Source organism: Aethalodelphis obliquidens, unplaced genomic scaffold, assembly GCF_003676395.1.
Source record: "Aethalodelphis obliquidens isolate GAN/ISIS:26980383/991018 unplaced genomic scaffold, ASM367639v1 scaffold6, whole genome shotgun sequence".
NCBI classification, from domain to species: Eukaryota; Metazoa; Chordata; class Mammalia; order Artiodactyla; family Delphinidae; genus Aethalodelphis; species Aethalodelphis obliquidens.
Genome location: NW_020837950.1, coordinates 14,952,475 through 14,970,730, shown reverse-complemented (window position 1 = coordinate 14,970,730; position 18,256 = coordinate 14,952,475). Strand labels below are relative to the sequence as shown.

General features: G+C 36.6%; 1 protein-coding gene across 7 annotated transcripts in view; it reads right to left on the bottom strand.

Annotated features, from left to right (window-relative positions):
* ARAP2 (ArfGAP with RhoGAP domain, ankyrin repeat and PH domain 2) overlaps window positions 1-18,256 on the bottom strand; it is a 196,234-nt gene that overhangs the window by 136,787 nt on the left and 41,191 nt on the right. For all 7 annotated transcript variants that reach the window (XM_027103196.1, XM_027103193.1, XM_027103192.1 and 4 more), the window contains 2 exons: window positions 6,781-6,850; window positions 600-720 (listed from right to left, as the gene is read on the bottom strand). In XM_027103196.1, the coding sequence (XP_026958997.1) occupies window positions 600-720; window positions 6,781-6,850 (191 nt within the window). The remainder of the gene's footprint in view (window positions 1-599; window positions 721-6,780; window positions 6,851-18,256) is intronic.

The following is an 18,256-nucleotide window of genomic DNA, read 5'->3' as shown; positions in this document are numbered from 1 at the left end:
AGAAAAAAGAGTCAGAGAAGATTTAAAGGTTTAGACTCCATCCACAAACCATGTGCCATCTTTAGATCAATTTTCACCATCAAGTGACCCACAGCAGATGATACAGGTGAAAAAAACTCAAGAAACATAAAAGATACTCCAAAATCGATCTTAAAATGATTGTCATGCCTGTTTGATCGTAAAAATAGGCCATACATAAACTTCACAAAACCAATGTTTTAATTGTTAGAAAAATTATTTTTCCACATTGAATAACTATTTTGCATTATCAACAACTAAAAGTGAGCTCCATAAGAGCAGAGATTTTTATCTACTTTTCTTCACTGCTATATACACCAAATTTAGAAGAGGCCTTGGCACTTAGTAGATTCACACTAAATATTTGTTGCATGAAAGAACAGTGAACAAACAACAATGACTTGTCAATGTGTTTATGTTTTAATATAATGGCATTCAAAAAATTAATATAAAATGTAAATAATTTAAAAGTAACATATTTAAAGATTGTCTGACATTTCTAGCTTAACTGGTTTATTAAATCTTATGATTGGTCAGAAATTAATGTCTCTCTTTTTATAGGGATAAAGAAAGAATCTTACCTTCTTTTTCTACTCTAAAAACAAAAGTTCTTTGTGTTGTAACAACTTCAAATTTGTTGTCTCCTTGAACTCGTACCGTAGATATAGCAGAAAGGGGAATTATTCCTTTTGAATACTTCTCCTGTATTGGTTAGAGAAAAAGATCCATAAAGAAGAAATATTAAAATAAAATTCCCTTTATCAAAAATAGAATGGCAAGATATTTATAAGTGCTTCTCTTTCATAATTTCAATCTAAAATTTTAAAATCACATATAAATAGCATATATCCTTATATACACTTAAGTCCCCAGAAAGGAAAATATTAAGTGCCCCTTCCAAGTGAGATGTCTTTTCACTTTTCTCTTCATCTGCAATTAAGAGACAATGACTCACATACAAACAACATAGCAGACCAGCAATACATAGTTACAAAAACAGTGGTATGTTCTTTGAAACAATCTGGTCAAAATGATTTTATGGTGTTTGCAGGCATCTGCTGGCCATCACAGGTACTGTAACTACACCAATTCAAAACTACTGCTACATATTGTGAACAAGAATATTATCTAAGAAACCAGACTGTTGGATTGTATCAATTAACCCATATTACTCAATGCTCTGGTAATGAAGACCTTAATCTCCACTGCATCACTTTTTATTCTCCAGTGACTGAAGAGTGAAAAAACATGGATTCGGCTCTTTGCAATTGGCATATACCTATAACAATTTTGCTCAAGAAAGTCATTCTTAAGACTCTTGATAATTTTCTCCGTCTGCATTTTCCTGGACCCTCCTAAAACAACTGGCATAATCATCGCCCCCATAATTTCAACTATTTACTAAGAGTGTAACATTTACTGGGCCCTGTGTTGGAAAGAAAATTCCAACAGTATTTATATGTTCAAGTGGCCTCAAAATGAAAAACCAACTAACCAAATGAGAAAAAAGTTTAAAAAGAGTACAAGACATGGGAAGTAAGAGTACGAAGATGAGAGTTCTCAATTCTGCTGACAAAAGGTCAGAGGTATTTTCACAGAAATAGTGACATTTGAACCTGACTTTAAGAAACCTTAAGTTAACCAAATAGATAAGTGAGGGGGCAGGGGGTATCCTGGCCAGAAAGACTGAATAACAGAGGTGTAAAGTAGAGAAGTGAGAGGAGCTGCAGTGTCGAGTCAAAAGAGATGAGGCTGAAAACATAAATCAAGGCCACATCATGAAAGGTCTTACTGTCAAAAGAGTTTAGACACAACTTCATGGGGTTTCTTCTACAATTCCTTTCCATCATCCATGGAACCATCACTTTTGACCCGGGTCCCAAGTATCTGAAACAACTGGTTAGGAGAAGAATGCACTAAACCATTCCATGCAGATCACAAGGGTCAAGTTCACATTCCTCCCAACGGCAAACTCCAGCCATACAATAGCAGATGGGTAAAAGACAGTTACTGCGAGCAACATGGCAGTCTACTGGGAAGTTTCTCCTCTGCCAGTTGAAGAGATACACTATACTCTCATGGTATTCCCTCTTAGTTATTTGACAGTTTCTTCTACTCTAACTCCCATTCCTGCCTTTATGTATCCCTCAAAATCCTATCCATTCTTTAATGCCATCTTCAATAACAACACCATGAAGGCTTTCCTTTATCCTCTCAAGCAGCCAAAATCAAGTAAGATACTTGAACTGTGACTTAGGAAGATGAGGGGGCAACTTCCTGGAAAAAGGGGAGGGAGGTCAAGGAATAAGTACTAACAAAATAACTTTTTCTCCTCCTTATTTTCCATGTTTTTGGTTTTATCTTCTGTCCCTAAGGAAAAAAAAAATACCTTCTTACTATTTCAACTAGCAAATTTATGTGGAGAATTCTAAAATCTGTCCCTTCCTTCCTTCCTTGTCCATTTCCATCAACTCCACTCCCGTATTTTGAATCATCAATGGGACATATAACTGTCCCATAAGCACCTCAAACTTTTAAACTGAATTACCTCCTGGAAACATACCCTTCCTCTATATCTGTCCATAAAAATATCATTCTTCTGGTCAGTCTTCAATAGAGTAGCCTTTGACTTGTACTTCTCTTTTGTACCCACATAACCTGGGACTCTTCTGACATCTACATGGTCAATTTGCTCCCTACCAGTTCCTGATTCTTTCTAGTCACATTAGCTTTACTGAAGTTCTATGAATACATTGTGGTTCTGCTCAGTCCAGTGACTCTACATACTCTGTTCTGCAAGGAACCATTTTTCATACCCATTTTCACATACTTACTGCCTCTACATCTTTCCTATTTCAGCATGAATATATGCTCTGAAGAAAGCCCTCTGACCAGTCTCTTCTCTCAGGCCCCTCATCCTCACCCAGTCAGATAACCCTAATTTAACAGTAACCTGTACTTTCCTCTATAGCAATTACTAATTCTAATTTAAATGATAATTCTTTATATTTACTGTGGGATCATCTGATCAGTACAGTCTTTCCAAACTGACTGTGCATCTTACATCTATTTTCTCCATTACCTTTCACATAATCAGTATTGCTTATTTTCTGAATGAATGAATCCTATGTCCAATCAATCACAATTATACAAACGCCGACAGCTCATTTTTAGTATTTTTCGAAATTCATTTTTTTAAACACCTCCACTGGCCTATACAGCCTACACCCTGATAAATCAATGCCTGATTTACTGCACACTCTCCTGATTTGCCTCCCTACTTTCAGCTTGTTTTCCCTCTCCCCTTTCCTGCATATTATTATTCAAATGTCATAGTTGAAGAGAATAAAGGAAACATTCATGGAGGAGGAGAACAGGATGGGTCTTAAAGTTTGCACAGGATTTTCATGGATGGTAATGGCTAATGAGAGTCAGAGGGAAGAGCAAAACCATGGAGGTGAAAATACAGGAAAAGACACACAAGTTCTCCACAGTTGTACCAAGACACTGTTGATAAAGGTCACTGCAAAGAAACACGTGACATGATTGGCTTAACAAAGAAAACCCAATAAATGCAAGTGGGTTATAATGGCAATATTAGACCAGGAAGTGCTCTAGGAATTGACAGGAGGGAGAGAATGTCTTCCCATTGTCAGGCAACCTGAGAGATTCAAAGGGGCACAGCACCTTTGGGGACAGTGATACAGTCCCTCTGGCTGTAAGTTTGTAGTGGCTGAGTCCAGACGGTGAAAAATCCAGAAACATTTATTTACACTTTATCCCCCAGGTGATCCACTGTCAAACTGTAGTTTGCCTAAGAATTAGAGGAGCTTACAAAAATACATCTCTAGTGAGATAATTAAATATATGTTGAATAAAACGTTACCATTAACCCATTTTTCAGTAGAGGAAAAAATGAAGCAGCATTGTAGAGAAAGACACAGGAATTTTAAAAAGGAGATTTTCCTTCTTCTAGATCTCTTCAAAGAGATAAAAAAAAAAATTCCTTAAAAACATAACAACTCACCAACATGCCTACAATAATGATGTTGTTTAACGTTAGTACTTATGGAAGAGTAATAGAAAAATAAATTCCCCAGAAGTGATAAAAATGTACTTAAGAAGCGAAATACTATGCTACTGTAACCTCAGGAAGTTGTAGTTTCTCTAATGGCTCACCTATAAGCTTTTCTGAGATTCTAAGATAAATCTCAAAATTTTTAACACTGTAGAGTTGATTTTACATTTCCATTCTAACACACAATAAAGACAAAACAGGAAAAGAAAAAAAAACTAAACTAAATGACACTAGGCTCAAAATGACTACATTTTTCAGCGTGTGAAATTTTCCTTAAGGAAAGAAATTCTAAAGCATCCCTTGAGCCTATAATAAACAGATATCTAGGTCAAGCTGGCCATTTATCTACCACTTTCAGGCAATGAAATGACCACAGGGCAATTCTGCCCCCAGCTGAGTGAGAACAGGGGTGAGTGAGATCTCTTGGCAGGTGACCAGATATCAAGGCTGTTGGGATGATGCCATTTTCAGTAATACAATGAAAAGGCCTTGCTGAGACATGATTGAGCAGCACTGAGGAAAGCAGAAGAAAACTAGGGGAACAGGCAACTCTGCAAACTACCTCCTGAAAGCCCAACCACAGGCTTCTCAAGTGCACATTTAAACACTGGAAGACATAACTCCTTGGTGCACAGGACCACAAAAACTGCACACCCAGCTGAGATAGAAGCTATGGCCACACTTATGCTCTCTGTTCACTGGCCTTGAAATCCCCTCTTCCCAGTCCACCAATCCATCCCTTTTGCCAGAAGGGTCACAACAGAAACCACGTCTCCTTTTAGGAAACACCCATCCTAGTGTTTTGGGGTTTTTTGGCCAACATGAAACCACTCATCTGAGTACTAAAGGAACGAAATGCCATAGGAAACAACAATTTGAATTTTTTTTTTAATTTTAATGTGAAGGTAAAGAATTTGTAATAATTCATCTTAACAAACTTTTTATCTCAATTTAAAACCAAGGCTGCATCGTTTTTATTGCATCAGGGTGGATGGGTGCTCAGCTCCTCACTACAGTTGAGATGAGCTTTCAAAGGACAAAGGGAGTGAGTCTGGTTGGACAGAGACACTAGAAATTCTCTCTCCTGAATGATAATGATATCAACACCAACAGAGCCTGATGGCACAGAATAGTTTTCTTCCTCATTTCAAGCAAACCAGAGAAGGGCACAGGTGCTAAAGAAAACCAGAGGTCAGATTGCATCAGATACAGAGACTATATTTTACCCACCCTTGGTTACAGAAATTGTCTCAAGATTCAAATGAACAAGCAAACTAGAAACAATAGCTAAGGCAGAAAACTAGCTTTTAAAAATGTTCATCTCATATCTCGCAAATGTCAAAGAGGTGTGTTTAAACCTGTCTGATGCTTTAGCGGGATCACTGCAAAGAGAAACCAATGAATACTTCTCTAAACTTTCTGTTATTCTTAGTGTTGTAGCATGCAGCATGTATTACTTTGTCTAAAAGCATACGCTCTTCTTTCTTGTAGCATTGAATAATCAATACATGAAAGGGAATCTAAATCTCTATTTGAGCCACCAATAACACCAATATTAGGCAGTGAAAAAATCACTAAATAATGAGAAGATAATATTAGATTATAAACTATAAATAAGAGGATGTGGTTAAGTGTTAAATCAATATATTAAAAGAATGTATATAGTTAAGATTGTAAAATTATATGATTTTAACTAACAAAAAATACGGTCTATTTATTAGTTGCAACTTTTTAATTAAGGAAATTTTCAAACACATAGAATTTGAAAGATTAGTACAAGGAACACTCATAACCTCAAGTGGACAGTTGTTAACATTGCTATTTTTTGTTTTACCTAGCTATGCATGTGTGCATATATATATATACACACATATATATATATAAATATACATATAGAGAGGGTATATATAGATAGGTAACATTTGAAAGACATTTGCATATATAATGACACTTCACCCCTAAATATTTAAGCCTACATCTCCTAAGAATAAAGACATTCTCATCCCTAAGGAGAAGGACATGATCAAAATAGTATCATGTTAAGACTCAACTGCCTAAAGAATATATTGTAACCACTTGCACATCAAGATATTCGGTGTGCTCTAACTCCAAACACAACCTTCTCAGCTTCATCTCCCACTAGTCTCCCGAACATACTCTATTTTCCAATCAGAGAATCTGGGCATCTCATTGTTCTCTCTGCTATCAAGTCCTGTTCTTTCTAGTTTCTCTACGTACAAACATTCTTCTTTCTTCAAAATTCATGGACATTAGAAATCTCATGCAAGAAGCGTTCCTTGATTCTTCCACACCCCTTCCAGAGGACAAAATAACCTCTCCTTGCTTTGCCATTTTCTACTTGTGGTGTCATTTTGTAAACATTTTTGAGCACCCTCTAGGATAAAGGCAATTTCTTATGTATCTGCACATCACGTATAGCAAATCCCGTAGTTCGTAGGAGATATTCCATAAATAATTGTTAGATACTTAAGTTTTAAAAAATCCCAATTTTATATGTCTGGGAAAAGTTAAACTATGGAAAGAGTTAAGTGTTTTATCCTATGCAAATTCTTTTCATGATGATAATCCAACTCCTATTCTTAAAGACCAAATCACGTGCTTAGTTTATTGACGTACACTCAGCATGCATAGGACAATCTTTGAAAACTGTAAAACGTACTTACCTTATCGTTATTGTAATAAGAAATGCTAAGGCCATCAAATTTCACCCATCTCTTCTGAAACATGCGTTTTCTGTAAAACGTATGAAATTGTCATTTTACATTTAAGAACCATGCACTTGGATTTTAAATACAGTTGTAATATAGAACTGTGTTGAGTACATCCCAATTTGATAGTAAGCAGTGTAGAGAACAGTAGGCTATGACAATGTACAGTTTTGGCAATGGTACAAAGGAAAGGAAATATGTACAATGACACTTTCTAATCAATTGCCCTAGGTGCTTTTAAAAAAGGATACTGCTAACAGTGTTATCATTTTTTTTTTTTTTTTTTGCGGTACGCGGGCCTCTCACTGCTGTGGCCTCTCCCGCTACAGAGCACAGGCTCCGGACGTGCAGGCCCAGCGGCCATGGCTCATGGGCCTAGCCACTCCGCGGCATGTGGGATCCTCCCGGACCGGGGCACGAACCCGCGTCCCCTGCATCAGCAGGCGGACTCTCAACCACTGCGCCACCAGGGAAGCCCTGTCATCATTTTTTTAAATGTAACTTGCAGTGTCATCATCCACATCGGTAAGGTTGAGTAGAAAACAAAGTGTGGTCAGAAATACTATCATGGCACCTATATCCCTTAAAGGAGATAATTCCTCAATGAAGATAACATAAATTTTTATCCTTCATTAAGCTTATAACATTTTATCTTATTTTTTTTAATTTTTGCTTTGGGGCATGCATAATATTTTGCTAAAATAACAAAGCTTTGTCAATTGGATTTACATAGATATATTATTTAATTCTGATCAAATAAGCTGTAAAGGCCCTGACTAAACATGGAGAATCATTTGCAATCATCCAAAATTCATTGAAACATTAACATTTTGAGAAAAAGAATCATATGAAAGGCAAATGCAGTTTAAAATGGTTACTGACACGAGAAACAAAGCAAAATAATGTCATCATATGTTCCCTATTTAGGCATAAAAGGAGAAAAAGATTTTCTGACTATATAAGGGAAAAGTGAAGACCCATTTCTAGTTGGGCTTGTTTTTGTTTTTTGTTTCAGTCCCCTTCCCCGAAGTCAGACAATCCTAAAGGTTTTGAATGTCTTATTCTCTATGCGACTCTCAGTGTGAACTGATACAATCTAGATACTTTTAGCCTTTATCACAGATAATATTTGAAAACTAACTTCCTGTTTAAAAAACGAGTCATCTCTAAACAAATTGGTAGATAACCACGTCTACCTTTTCCTTTTGCAGTTCTCTAACATGTTTAAGATGAGGAAATGGTATAGCTCTCTGTGGTTTTTAGAAGACTTAAAGGTAGAAAAAGCACCTCAGAAAGAGTGGAGAACTTGTCTTCTAGGCTCTTTCCTGGGCCACACACACCTATTACTCTAGTGAAATACAGTGAGCTGCCCACATTGATCATTAGCCAAATTATTCTGCTTAAGATAAAATTAGAGCAAATCTGATCAAACTGAGAAAAGCTTCAAAATTCACTGGTATGGACAACACTTTCACATATAAGCACTGAATCAATCATGAAGTAATAAGAACATAAGACCTTACAATTATATAACTACAACTAACGACCCAGCCCTCTTTCCATCTTACTCCCTCTTCCTTCTGCTTTTTTTTTGTTTTTTTTTTTTGCTGTACGCGGGCCTCTCACTGTTGTGGCCTCTCCCGTTGCGGAGCACAGGCTCCGGACGTGCAGGCTCAGCGGCCATGGCACACGACCCCAGCCGCTCCACGGCATGTGGGATCTTCCTGGACCGGGGCACGAACCCGTGTCCCCTGCATCGGCAGACGGACTCTCAACCACTGTGCCACCAGGGAAGCCCCCTTCTGCTTCTTTTTAACTTCCCTTGGCCTGTCATGTGTTCTCTTAACCTTGCAACATCCAACAGTGTCGGTTTTCATTTCCTTCACTGACTCAAAGGTTCTTCAAGTTGCCAGCATTGAGTTACAAGGTAAAGAAATACTAAGCAAACACACAGTCATTATACATTGAATGAAATCACTTAGCACTCATTTCATACTGATCTCTGTCACACTTAAAGGCAGGTGAGCAGACATCTTCCCACACAATCTCAACAGTAATTCTATAAATCAAGATTTTGTTTTAGGCCCACCTTACATGGTGAATAGTAGTAAGCTAGAACTCAGTAGTACATATAATCTTCCATTTTAGAATAAAAATAATCTACGTCTGTGGGAGATAACGGCCTTAGGACCTTCCATTAGCCCTCTAACTCCTTTGCTAACTACTCCTTACCTTTCAGAGTTCCACCTAAACCACCTATACAGACACTCCTTCCCTGAGGAGCCAATCCAAAGCAACTCACAAAGCTGTCCTCTCAAAGCACCCTCTCCTTTTCCTCATAGCACTTAACACAATCTCTAATTACATGTTTGTTTAGTTGCTTGATGTCTCCCACACCAAGGATGTTTCACTCTCTACTCTATGATCAGCAACTAACACAGAGACACATATGGCACTAAAAAAGGATCTGTTCAATGAAAGAGTGACACGATTAAGCACATATCCCCTTAGCAAAAAACAGCCAGATGACAGACAGATAAAACCTCAAATGACCACCACTCAAATAACCAGCATATTTTAAAAGAAAGGCTGCCAGAAGGCGAGAAAACTTCCGAAACCTCAGAGTTAGATTAAAAGTTTCAAAATGTGCCAAAGCTGGAAGTGAAAAAAAGTTTAGAACCTACATTTTTTTTTTTTTTTTTTTTTGGCTGTGTTTGGTCTTCATTGTGGGCTTTCTCTAGTTGTGGTGAGCGGGGGCTGCTCTTGTTGTGGTATGCGGGCTTCTCATTGCAGTGGCTTGTTGCAGAGCAAGGGCTCTAGGCGCACGGGCTTCAGTAGTTGCGGCTCGCAGGCTCAGTAGTTGTGGCGCACGGGCTTAGTTGCTCCGCGGCATGCGGAATCTTCCCGGACCAGGGCTGGGAACTCGTGTCCCCTGCATTGGCAGGCGGATTCTAACCACTGTGCCACCTGGGAAGTCCCTAGAACCTACTTTAACATGTCTTACTTAAGATGGTTTAGTTGCGGCCACTTGGACTCAAAGTTTTCTTAGAATTCCATCACCATCTGGATAGACAGTTTGAGGTCTGAGGCATCATCTAGGAACTTAACATTCATGTCCACAGGAAAATGAGAAGGAGAGCAGGGAGGGCAGACAGCTCAGAGATCAGTCAGAGATGCTACCAGGTGACAAGCTACATTTCTCTTCTCAGTCACTGACTACAAACCACACACTGCATGCTTGGCTTTCTAAAGAAAGCCAACCAAAATGTCAGCCTCTGAGAGACTCAACGCCTAAGATATTCCCCCAACTATTTTTTAATTTTCTCGGCTACCGGGTGACTATTAGATGTGTTCAGCCATTTTAACCGAATATTTTGAAAGGTTAAAACTGTTTAATAATCTATGGAAGGACAGGTAAATAAGACAAATCCCAGCCCACGTTGAAATGGAATGAGAGGTGGCCGCTGAAAAATCAAATGTTCTGTAGTTGGAGAGAGCCATTTTGCTATCCTGCTGTTAAAACATTACTTCTGCTACCATTCATTCATCCAGTCAGCCGTCAAATCTGTGGGTAACTATTCTGTGGACACTGTCCTCCAGCCATACTGCCTCCTCTGTCTAGATGCTTTCTTGCCTCGTGGCCTTCCCATATGCCATTTTCTTCATTGGAATGCTCCCTGCCTGTTCCTGACCTGGCTTGGATCCTTGAGATCTCAGCTCAAAAGTCATTCCCCCAAGTGGCCACCATTGAGTAACACATAGATCCTTCAGATTCCTTTGGTCTCTTGCTCCATTTCTTTACTTAATGACACTTAGCAGAATTTGCAGTTATATATTTGATTTGTGTCCTCCACCTCCCATACTAGATATTGAGATCCTTAAGTGCAGAAACCATTTGTTTTTTTACTCAATGTAAAACCGGCAACTACCACAGTTTCTAGCATATAAAATATGCTGAATATCTAGTGAATAAACTAACAAATACGTATATTTCTCATTGCAAGATGCTTCCTCAAATTTTCATGTTACGTATAGAGAAAACAAAATACTACTAACAAAAGCACTTCACCCTTAATTTCATTTTTTGCTTTTTTCAAGTACAAAGATCAGAATTTTTATATGACAAAAGCTTTGTAATTCATCATTAGTTTACATGTAATTTTAAAATAATTTTATAGTTAAATATTTTAAAATGTATTCTTTAACATGTGCATTTTGTACCTTCCTATTTAAAAATTCTAATTAGTAAATTAAATGTTTCTAAAACTAAATTTATATAAACATGTTTAATCTATTTTTCTCATTAAATATGTCAACATTCAATTATTTTCTGCATGTGAACTTCAATACTGAATTCTAATAACTGGCTAATTAAAGATAAGAACTTATACTTAGATCCTTTCTCACAATTCCTCTTTCTAGCAAATGGAAACTTGAATTTAAATTGTTAAACTCAATAAATTAATAAAAATTTCAACTATTGATACATAAAAGGGAAAGCATAAGAAGGACTATTTCTAAATTTCAGTAAAATTTTGAATTAAAAAAATTGGTGAACAGTAAATTTTTAAGAATTATCTTTCCTTACCAGAGTTAAATATTTTTCTCATGTATTTATAAAAATCTACTTGATACCAGGCAACTAAATCCAATGTAATTATGTAAAATTAATCTATTACACACAATTAGAGGTTTCTAAAGTACTTTAAACGCTTTCTCTGACATAAGTTATGTCTTTCCCTTAAATTTCGATTAACAATTTATTTAGTAAATGTTAAAAAAAAAGACAAAGTATAAAATACAGTGTCACTCTAGTCTGTGTTCCTACTATCACATGACACAAATTAGAACTAATGGATTATTATACAAAGAAGAGATTTTAAAGCCTGTCAATACGGAATTTATTAATCTTGATAATAAAAACAACACTTATATAGTGCTTTGTTCTAGGCACTGTTGCAAGCCATATACAAACATTAATTCATTCAGTCCTCCAAACAATCATATGAGGCAAGTAATATTATTATTCCCATTTCACAGATGAAGCCACAGAGGAGCTGGCAGGTTAAATAATTTGCCCAAGTCACACAACTGATAAAGATCATTTCTGTAAGTCAAATCCAGGCAGTCTGGTCCCAAAGTCTATGCTCTTAACAACTACACAAAACAGACTCTGGGACATTTTATGGCAAAGCACCCTCAATATCCCTTTAGGTAGCAATAACATTTGACCTCTACCCATTTAATATGTGAGTTCAATTCTGCAAAGTGCTTCAGAATTCCTTCGGGAAAAAAAGTAAAGTAGACGTGAAAAATATTAGCCTAGGTTTTATCCTATTTTGTTTTTAGGGTTCTAAAGGAAAATATTTCTTTGAGAAGCCTTTTTAGAATAATTCATAAGGCATGTGTGGTGTTATTGAATGGATTTCTATAAGCACTTCCCTTGAGTTCTAGTAGGGCAGGTTGTGTGAAGTTTCCACTGCTATCATAAATACAGCCTTGCCACCTGGTGTCAGTTTTTGTTGTCTCAAAAACTGTGTGTCTTAAAAATTCTTTTTTAACAACAGTGTATATACAAACAATTACATCTCTATTTATGAAGTATATACATGAAGGCACTCCTGTTTAATTTCAATCCTAAGTGCCAGAAGGTTGTTTTTTTTTTAAAGATTACATCTTTTAGCTTTAAAAAAACTAAAAAATTGGATAAGCATGCTAACCAATGATATTAATTTAAAGTGGCAGAGGCTACCAAACTGTCATCTTTAAATATCACATAACCGAAATGAACCTCAAAGTAACTAAGTCAAATTTATGGCTTTTATTAATCATGGTATTTTAATCATCAAAAAATACTTCTCAATTATTCTAAACAATATCTAAGAAAAAAGATATCATAGACATGCTGTTCCAGATTCACCTGCCTTGTTTACATAATCCTGAAGAATTATATGCATATTTTATCTTATTTTCTACTCTAACCCTAACTAGACTCAATAGTTTTTAGAACTACTACAATTTCCAAAAGTATAGATTTTTGTTTATCTAATTACTCATTTTCTATTTAGTTATTTTATCTCATTACTCTTAAGTATGAGGCTTTTAAATGCTGCAGTATTATATGACCCAGCAATCCCACTACTGGGCATATACCTACAGAAAACCATAATTCAAAAAGACACATGCCCCCCAATGTTCATTGCAGCACTATTTACAATAGCCAGGACATGGAAGCAACCTAAATGTCCATCAACAGACAGATGGATAAAGAAGATGTGGTAAATATATACAATGGAGTATTACTCAGCCATAAAAAAGAACAAAATTGGGTCATTTGTAGAGACGTGGATGGACCTAGAGACTGTCATACAGAGTGAAGTAAGTCAGAAAGAGAAAAACGCATATTATATGTATATTATATGTATAAGATAGATAAATAATAAGAACCTACTGTATAAAAAATAAATTTAATTAAATTAAAAAATAGTAAATGCTGCAGTATTAGTTATGAAGTATTTTATAGACACACATCCAAGGAATTATAATATTTCTAGAAAATATCAGCCCTTTTTTCTATACTGTATTTCCTTACTTTTAAGTAAAACAAAATGATTGTTTCCAAGATTATATGAACCAAAATGAGTTGGGGCCAAAACACAAAAACAAAACAAAAATTTTCTGAAATCCCAGCTTCCATTTCTGCTTTAAATGAGAAAAAACAAATTTTAAGATAAAATCTCAAGGGCTAAAAGGAGTTTTAGAAGCCAATGATAGAGCACAAATTTTAATGTGTGACTTCCAACTTTTACAATATTCACAAAGAGCTTTGTGCTTACATGACATGGTATATGAAAAACCACGTTAAAAGACTCAGACCTCTTTATTTTATGGAGTCATACTCTGTTAAAAAAGCAACAATCCAACATGAAACCAGCTTCTAGTTAAGACGACCAATGAAAAGTTTGCATTTATCTCTACTCCTCCTAAAACCTCAAAGGATTAAAAAACAAATAAAAATAAATAAATAACTACAAGCCAACACTGACCGGAAAAGTAAATGATAGCATCAGTATCAAGAAATCAGGAAAGCCTAAGAAGGGATAGGAACTAACTCAGGAGGTTTCAGAGAACTGATTGCTAAGCCTGCAAGAGATCAAACTGAGAGGAAAACCAATTTACTCACAAAATTTCAGAAGGTCTCAGGAGATATAGGCACAAGTAACTCTGGAAGTGACTATGTAGGAGAGGGGGTGTTGAGACTAGAAGAGTTGTTGAAAGGCAATTAAAGAGATAAACTTACACCCCTCACCACTCCATCCCAGAATCCCTCCCTTACTTCTCAGCTGGAAAACTGACCCTCCTCTTCCTCAACAGGATAATAGGGTTTTATTCACTGGAGAAGATCAAACAGGGGTCTCTGGACTGGGAGACTCAGACAAGGCTAAAGGTAGGGGACAGCATTAAAAACAGTAGAATCATGTCTATATCATAAATATTTATCCTAAACATCCACATTCCCCTACTGAGCTCCCAAAAAGATGTTAACCACTCCTACCACCCTCAATAAGGAGATTCATTTAAAAGATACTGGCATGAGGAGTCTCCAAGGAAACACATTAGGAAAGTTTAGCAAGATCATCTTACAAGAAATAGAAAGACCCATCAGGGCCTGATCCAATCAGCTTTGTAGGATCTCATTTTAAATGAACAGCCCAAACAGAGAATCATTCATGAAAGGAAGAGGCAATAGATACGGCAAACTTCACTGTTGTCTTCTTCTAAGAAACAGCCACAACAGCCCCAGCATTCAGCAACTACCACCCTGATCAGCAAGGAGCCATCAACACTGAGGCAAGACTCTCCACTAGCAAAAAGGTTATGACTTGCCAAAGGCTCAGATGATGGTTAGCATTTTTTGGCAATAATTTTTTTTTTAACTTAAAAAAATTAAAAGCCCAAGATTAACAAAACATTTGAGGAAAACATCTCTAAGGTAAAAGATGGGGAAGAAACCCTCCTCCAAAATATTGAAAGAAACAGACACTACAGGAAAAGAAAGCTTCAAAACACTTATTAATATCCATAGAAAGATAAGAGACTATATTAAGTCCATGGAACAATAACAGTACATTATAAGATGAACAGTCAAAAGAAAGAATGTGCTTTCTACATTAAATATAGGACAACAAAAAACAAAAGTGGGTTAAAAAATACAAGCTAAATAAGCTTTCTTAGGGGGCTGTAAGATGGTGAAATTGATATGTGTATGTATTTTGATTACTTTACAAATTCATAGTCCTGAGGAAGAATTTGTGGAGAAATGAATTTTAAGTACATAAAAAACTAAGTAAACCAAAAAGAATCAATAATTATTAACTCCAAGGAAAACTAAAGGTTGCAAATGAAAGAAAAATTAATCATAATATGTTGCAAAGCTCAAATATGAGTAGCATTTACATAGATATTAAGAGTATAAAACTAAATACAGATATAACATAGACATTTTATATGGCTACTTTAAAAGAATGATTAGATGGGAACTGTGTCTACGCAGGGGGGACAGTGGGTGAAAATGAATAAATATTATATTCCATGGGAGTGCCTCAACAGCTAATTACTAACACTGAAGAATCAGAAAGAAACAGTATGAAAAAATTATTAAGATAAAGTAACCCTCAGAATGGGAGAAAATATTTGCAAATGAAACAACAGACAAAGGATTAATCTCCAAAACATACAAACAGCTCATGGAGCTCAATATCAAAAAAACAAACAACCCAATTAAAAAATGGGCAGAAGTCCTAAATAGACATTTTACCAAGGAAGACATACAGATGGCCAAGAGGCACATGAAAAGATGCTCAACATCACTCATTATTAGAGAAATGCAAATCAAAACTACAATGACGTATCACCTCACACCAGTTAGAATGGGCATCATCAGAAAATCTGTAAACAACAAATGCTGAAGAGGGTGCGGAGGAAAGGGAGCCCTTTTGCACTCTTGGTAGGAATGTAAATTGATACAACCGCTATGGAGGACAGTATGGAGGTTCCTTAAAAAACTAAAAATAGAATTACCATACGACCCAGCAATCCCACTACTGGGCATATACCCTGAGAAAACCATAATTCAAAAAGAGTCATGTACCACAATGTTCACTGCAGCACTATTTACAATAGCCAGGACATGGAAGCAACCTAAATGCCCATCGACAGATGAATGGATAAAGAAGATGTGGCACATATATACAATGAAATATTACTCAGCCATAAAAGGAAACAAAATTGAGTTATTTGTAGTGAGGTGGATGGACCTACAGTCTGTCACACAGAGTGAAGTCAGAAAGAGAAAAACAAATACCGTATGCTAACGCATATATATGGAATCTAAAATAAAAAAAAAAAATGGTACTGATGAACCTGGGCAGGAATAAAGATGTAGACATAGAGAATGGATTTGAGGACACAGGTGGGAGGGGGAAGCTGGGGCAAAGTGAAAGTAGCATCAACATATATACACCACCAAATGTAAAATAGTTGGCTGGTGGGAAGGAGCAGCAAAGGACAGGGAGATCAGCTTGGTGCTTTGTGATGACCTAGAGGGGTGGGATAGAGAGGGTGGGAGGGAGGCTCAAGAGGGAGGGGATATGGGGACATGTGTATGCATATGGCTGATTCACTTTGGTGTACAACAGAAACTAACACAGCACTGTGAAGCCATTATACTCTAATAAAGATGTATTTAAAAAAAAAAGATAAACAAAGTAAGTACCAAAAGAAACTACTAAAGAAAGTAGAAAGTGGCTGCCTCTTGTGATAAAGTGGGAGAAGAGGAAAACTGCTTTTTTTCCTCCAGTTTTATTGAGATATAATTGACATACCACACCATATAAGTTTAAGGTGCACAGCATAATGATCTGACTTACGTACATCATGAAATGATTATCACAGTAAGTTTAGTGAACATCCATCATCTCATACAAATGCAACATTAAATATTAAAAAAAATCTCCTTGTGATGGGAACTCTTAGGTTTTACTCTTTCATATAGAACATACAGCAGTGTTCATTATATCTATCATGTTATATATTACAAGTACTTATTTATCTTATAAACTGGAAGTTTGGACCTTTTGACTGTCTTTATCCAACTTCCCCTCTCCCCAGCTATTTTTTCTTAGTAAGCCATACAGAACTTTCAGATGCTTTAAACCATGTGCTTTTATAACCACTAAAAAACTTAATTTTGAAGGTTTAATGTGAACATATGATTTCTTTACCTAATAGTTACCAAGGTAAGAACTGACTAGAACTTACTTTTGGTAACATTATCAAAGGTCACCTGAAATGAAATGATGCTCTTCTGAAAAGAAAGCAAGCTGAGGTTTACTGAGCCCTGCTTAAGGGGCTCTGTAGTCAGACCCAATGTTAACCTACTTTTCCAACTGATCCCACAGAGGAAGCCTTGACCTTACACTTTTATGTGTGGGAAACAGCAGTTCTGAGACATTGAGTCACACAGCAAATGAGCGATAGCTTGACAATTCTAATTTCTGCCTGATTCCAACACCCTCATTCACTTCTCTGCAGCTACACTGACTGAAATTAGCCATGTTATTTTAATAAACACTAAAACTAAGAATTTTTTCCTCAAATTACAAATAAAATATGGAAGCCTTTTATTTGCTTGGCATGGTCTTCACAAGTTATGTGTGATTTGAGAGAAAAGGTCAACTAGTTCACCAGTATAAAAAGATACTTTTTATCAGAGATTTAAGATTCAACTTTAAGTTCAACACACTGATTGATATAGAAAACCCTGGTCAGATAGAGAGACTTGTCAACTTTCCACTACAACTGCTTTTCACTGAAAGGCTGGCCGCAGGACAGCCCTCCAAGGAGGCTTGAGGCCCTCACACACTTATGGAGCAGGTGGAAAACTGCTCCACTAAAGCAGCCTTGGAGATTCTGGGCACAGGCTGCAAAGTCAGCCACTGACAAAGGAACCAACAGTATAAGTTCTGATCTCCCTCCAAGTCATGGGTGGCTTCTAAGTGATCTCTCAATCACTGTTTGGAATTTGACCCCTGTTTTGGTATTTGATCACTGGCTTTTTCATTTTCCCTAGTTCTGTGTTCAACCTGGACATGTAATTCTCTGGCAGTTTCTCCCTCCTGGTCCTAGAGCCTAACTTGTGTCTTCCATAAAATAACCTCAGCTAACCCCTCTATTTATCTCATAGACTTCAGGACATCCAGATATCACTGACATCAGTGCCTTTTCACTCCCTCTAGCCTGAAAAGTATTTCATCTAAACGCCAGTTGAAATGGTATCCATTTTCCGAAGGTCAGTCGAGCTGCTATTTCTCCTCCTTAGAAGATCTCTGAAGAAATGTTTTCTCAACCCCTCTGTAACCTCATGATTCTG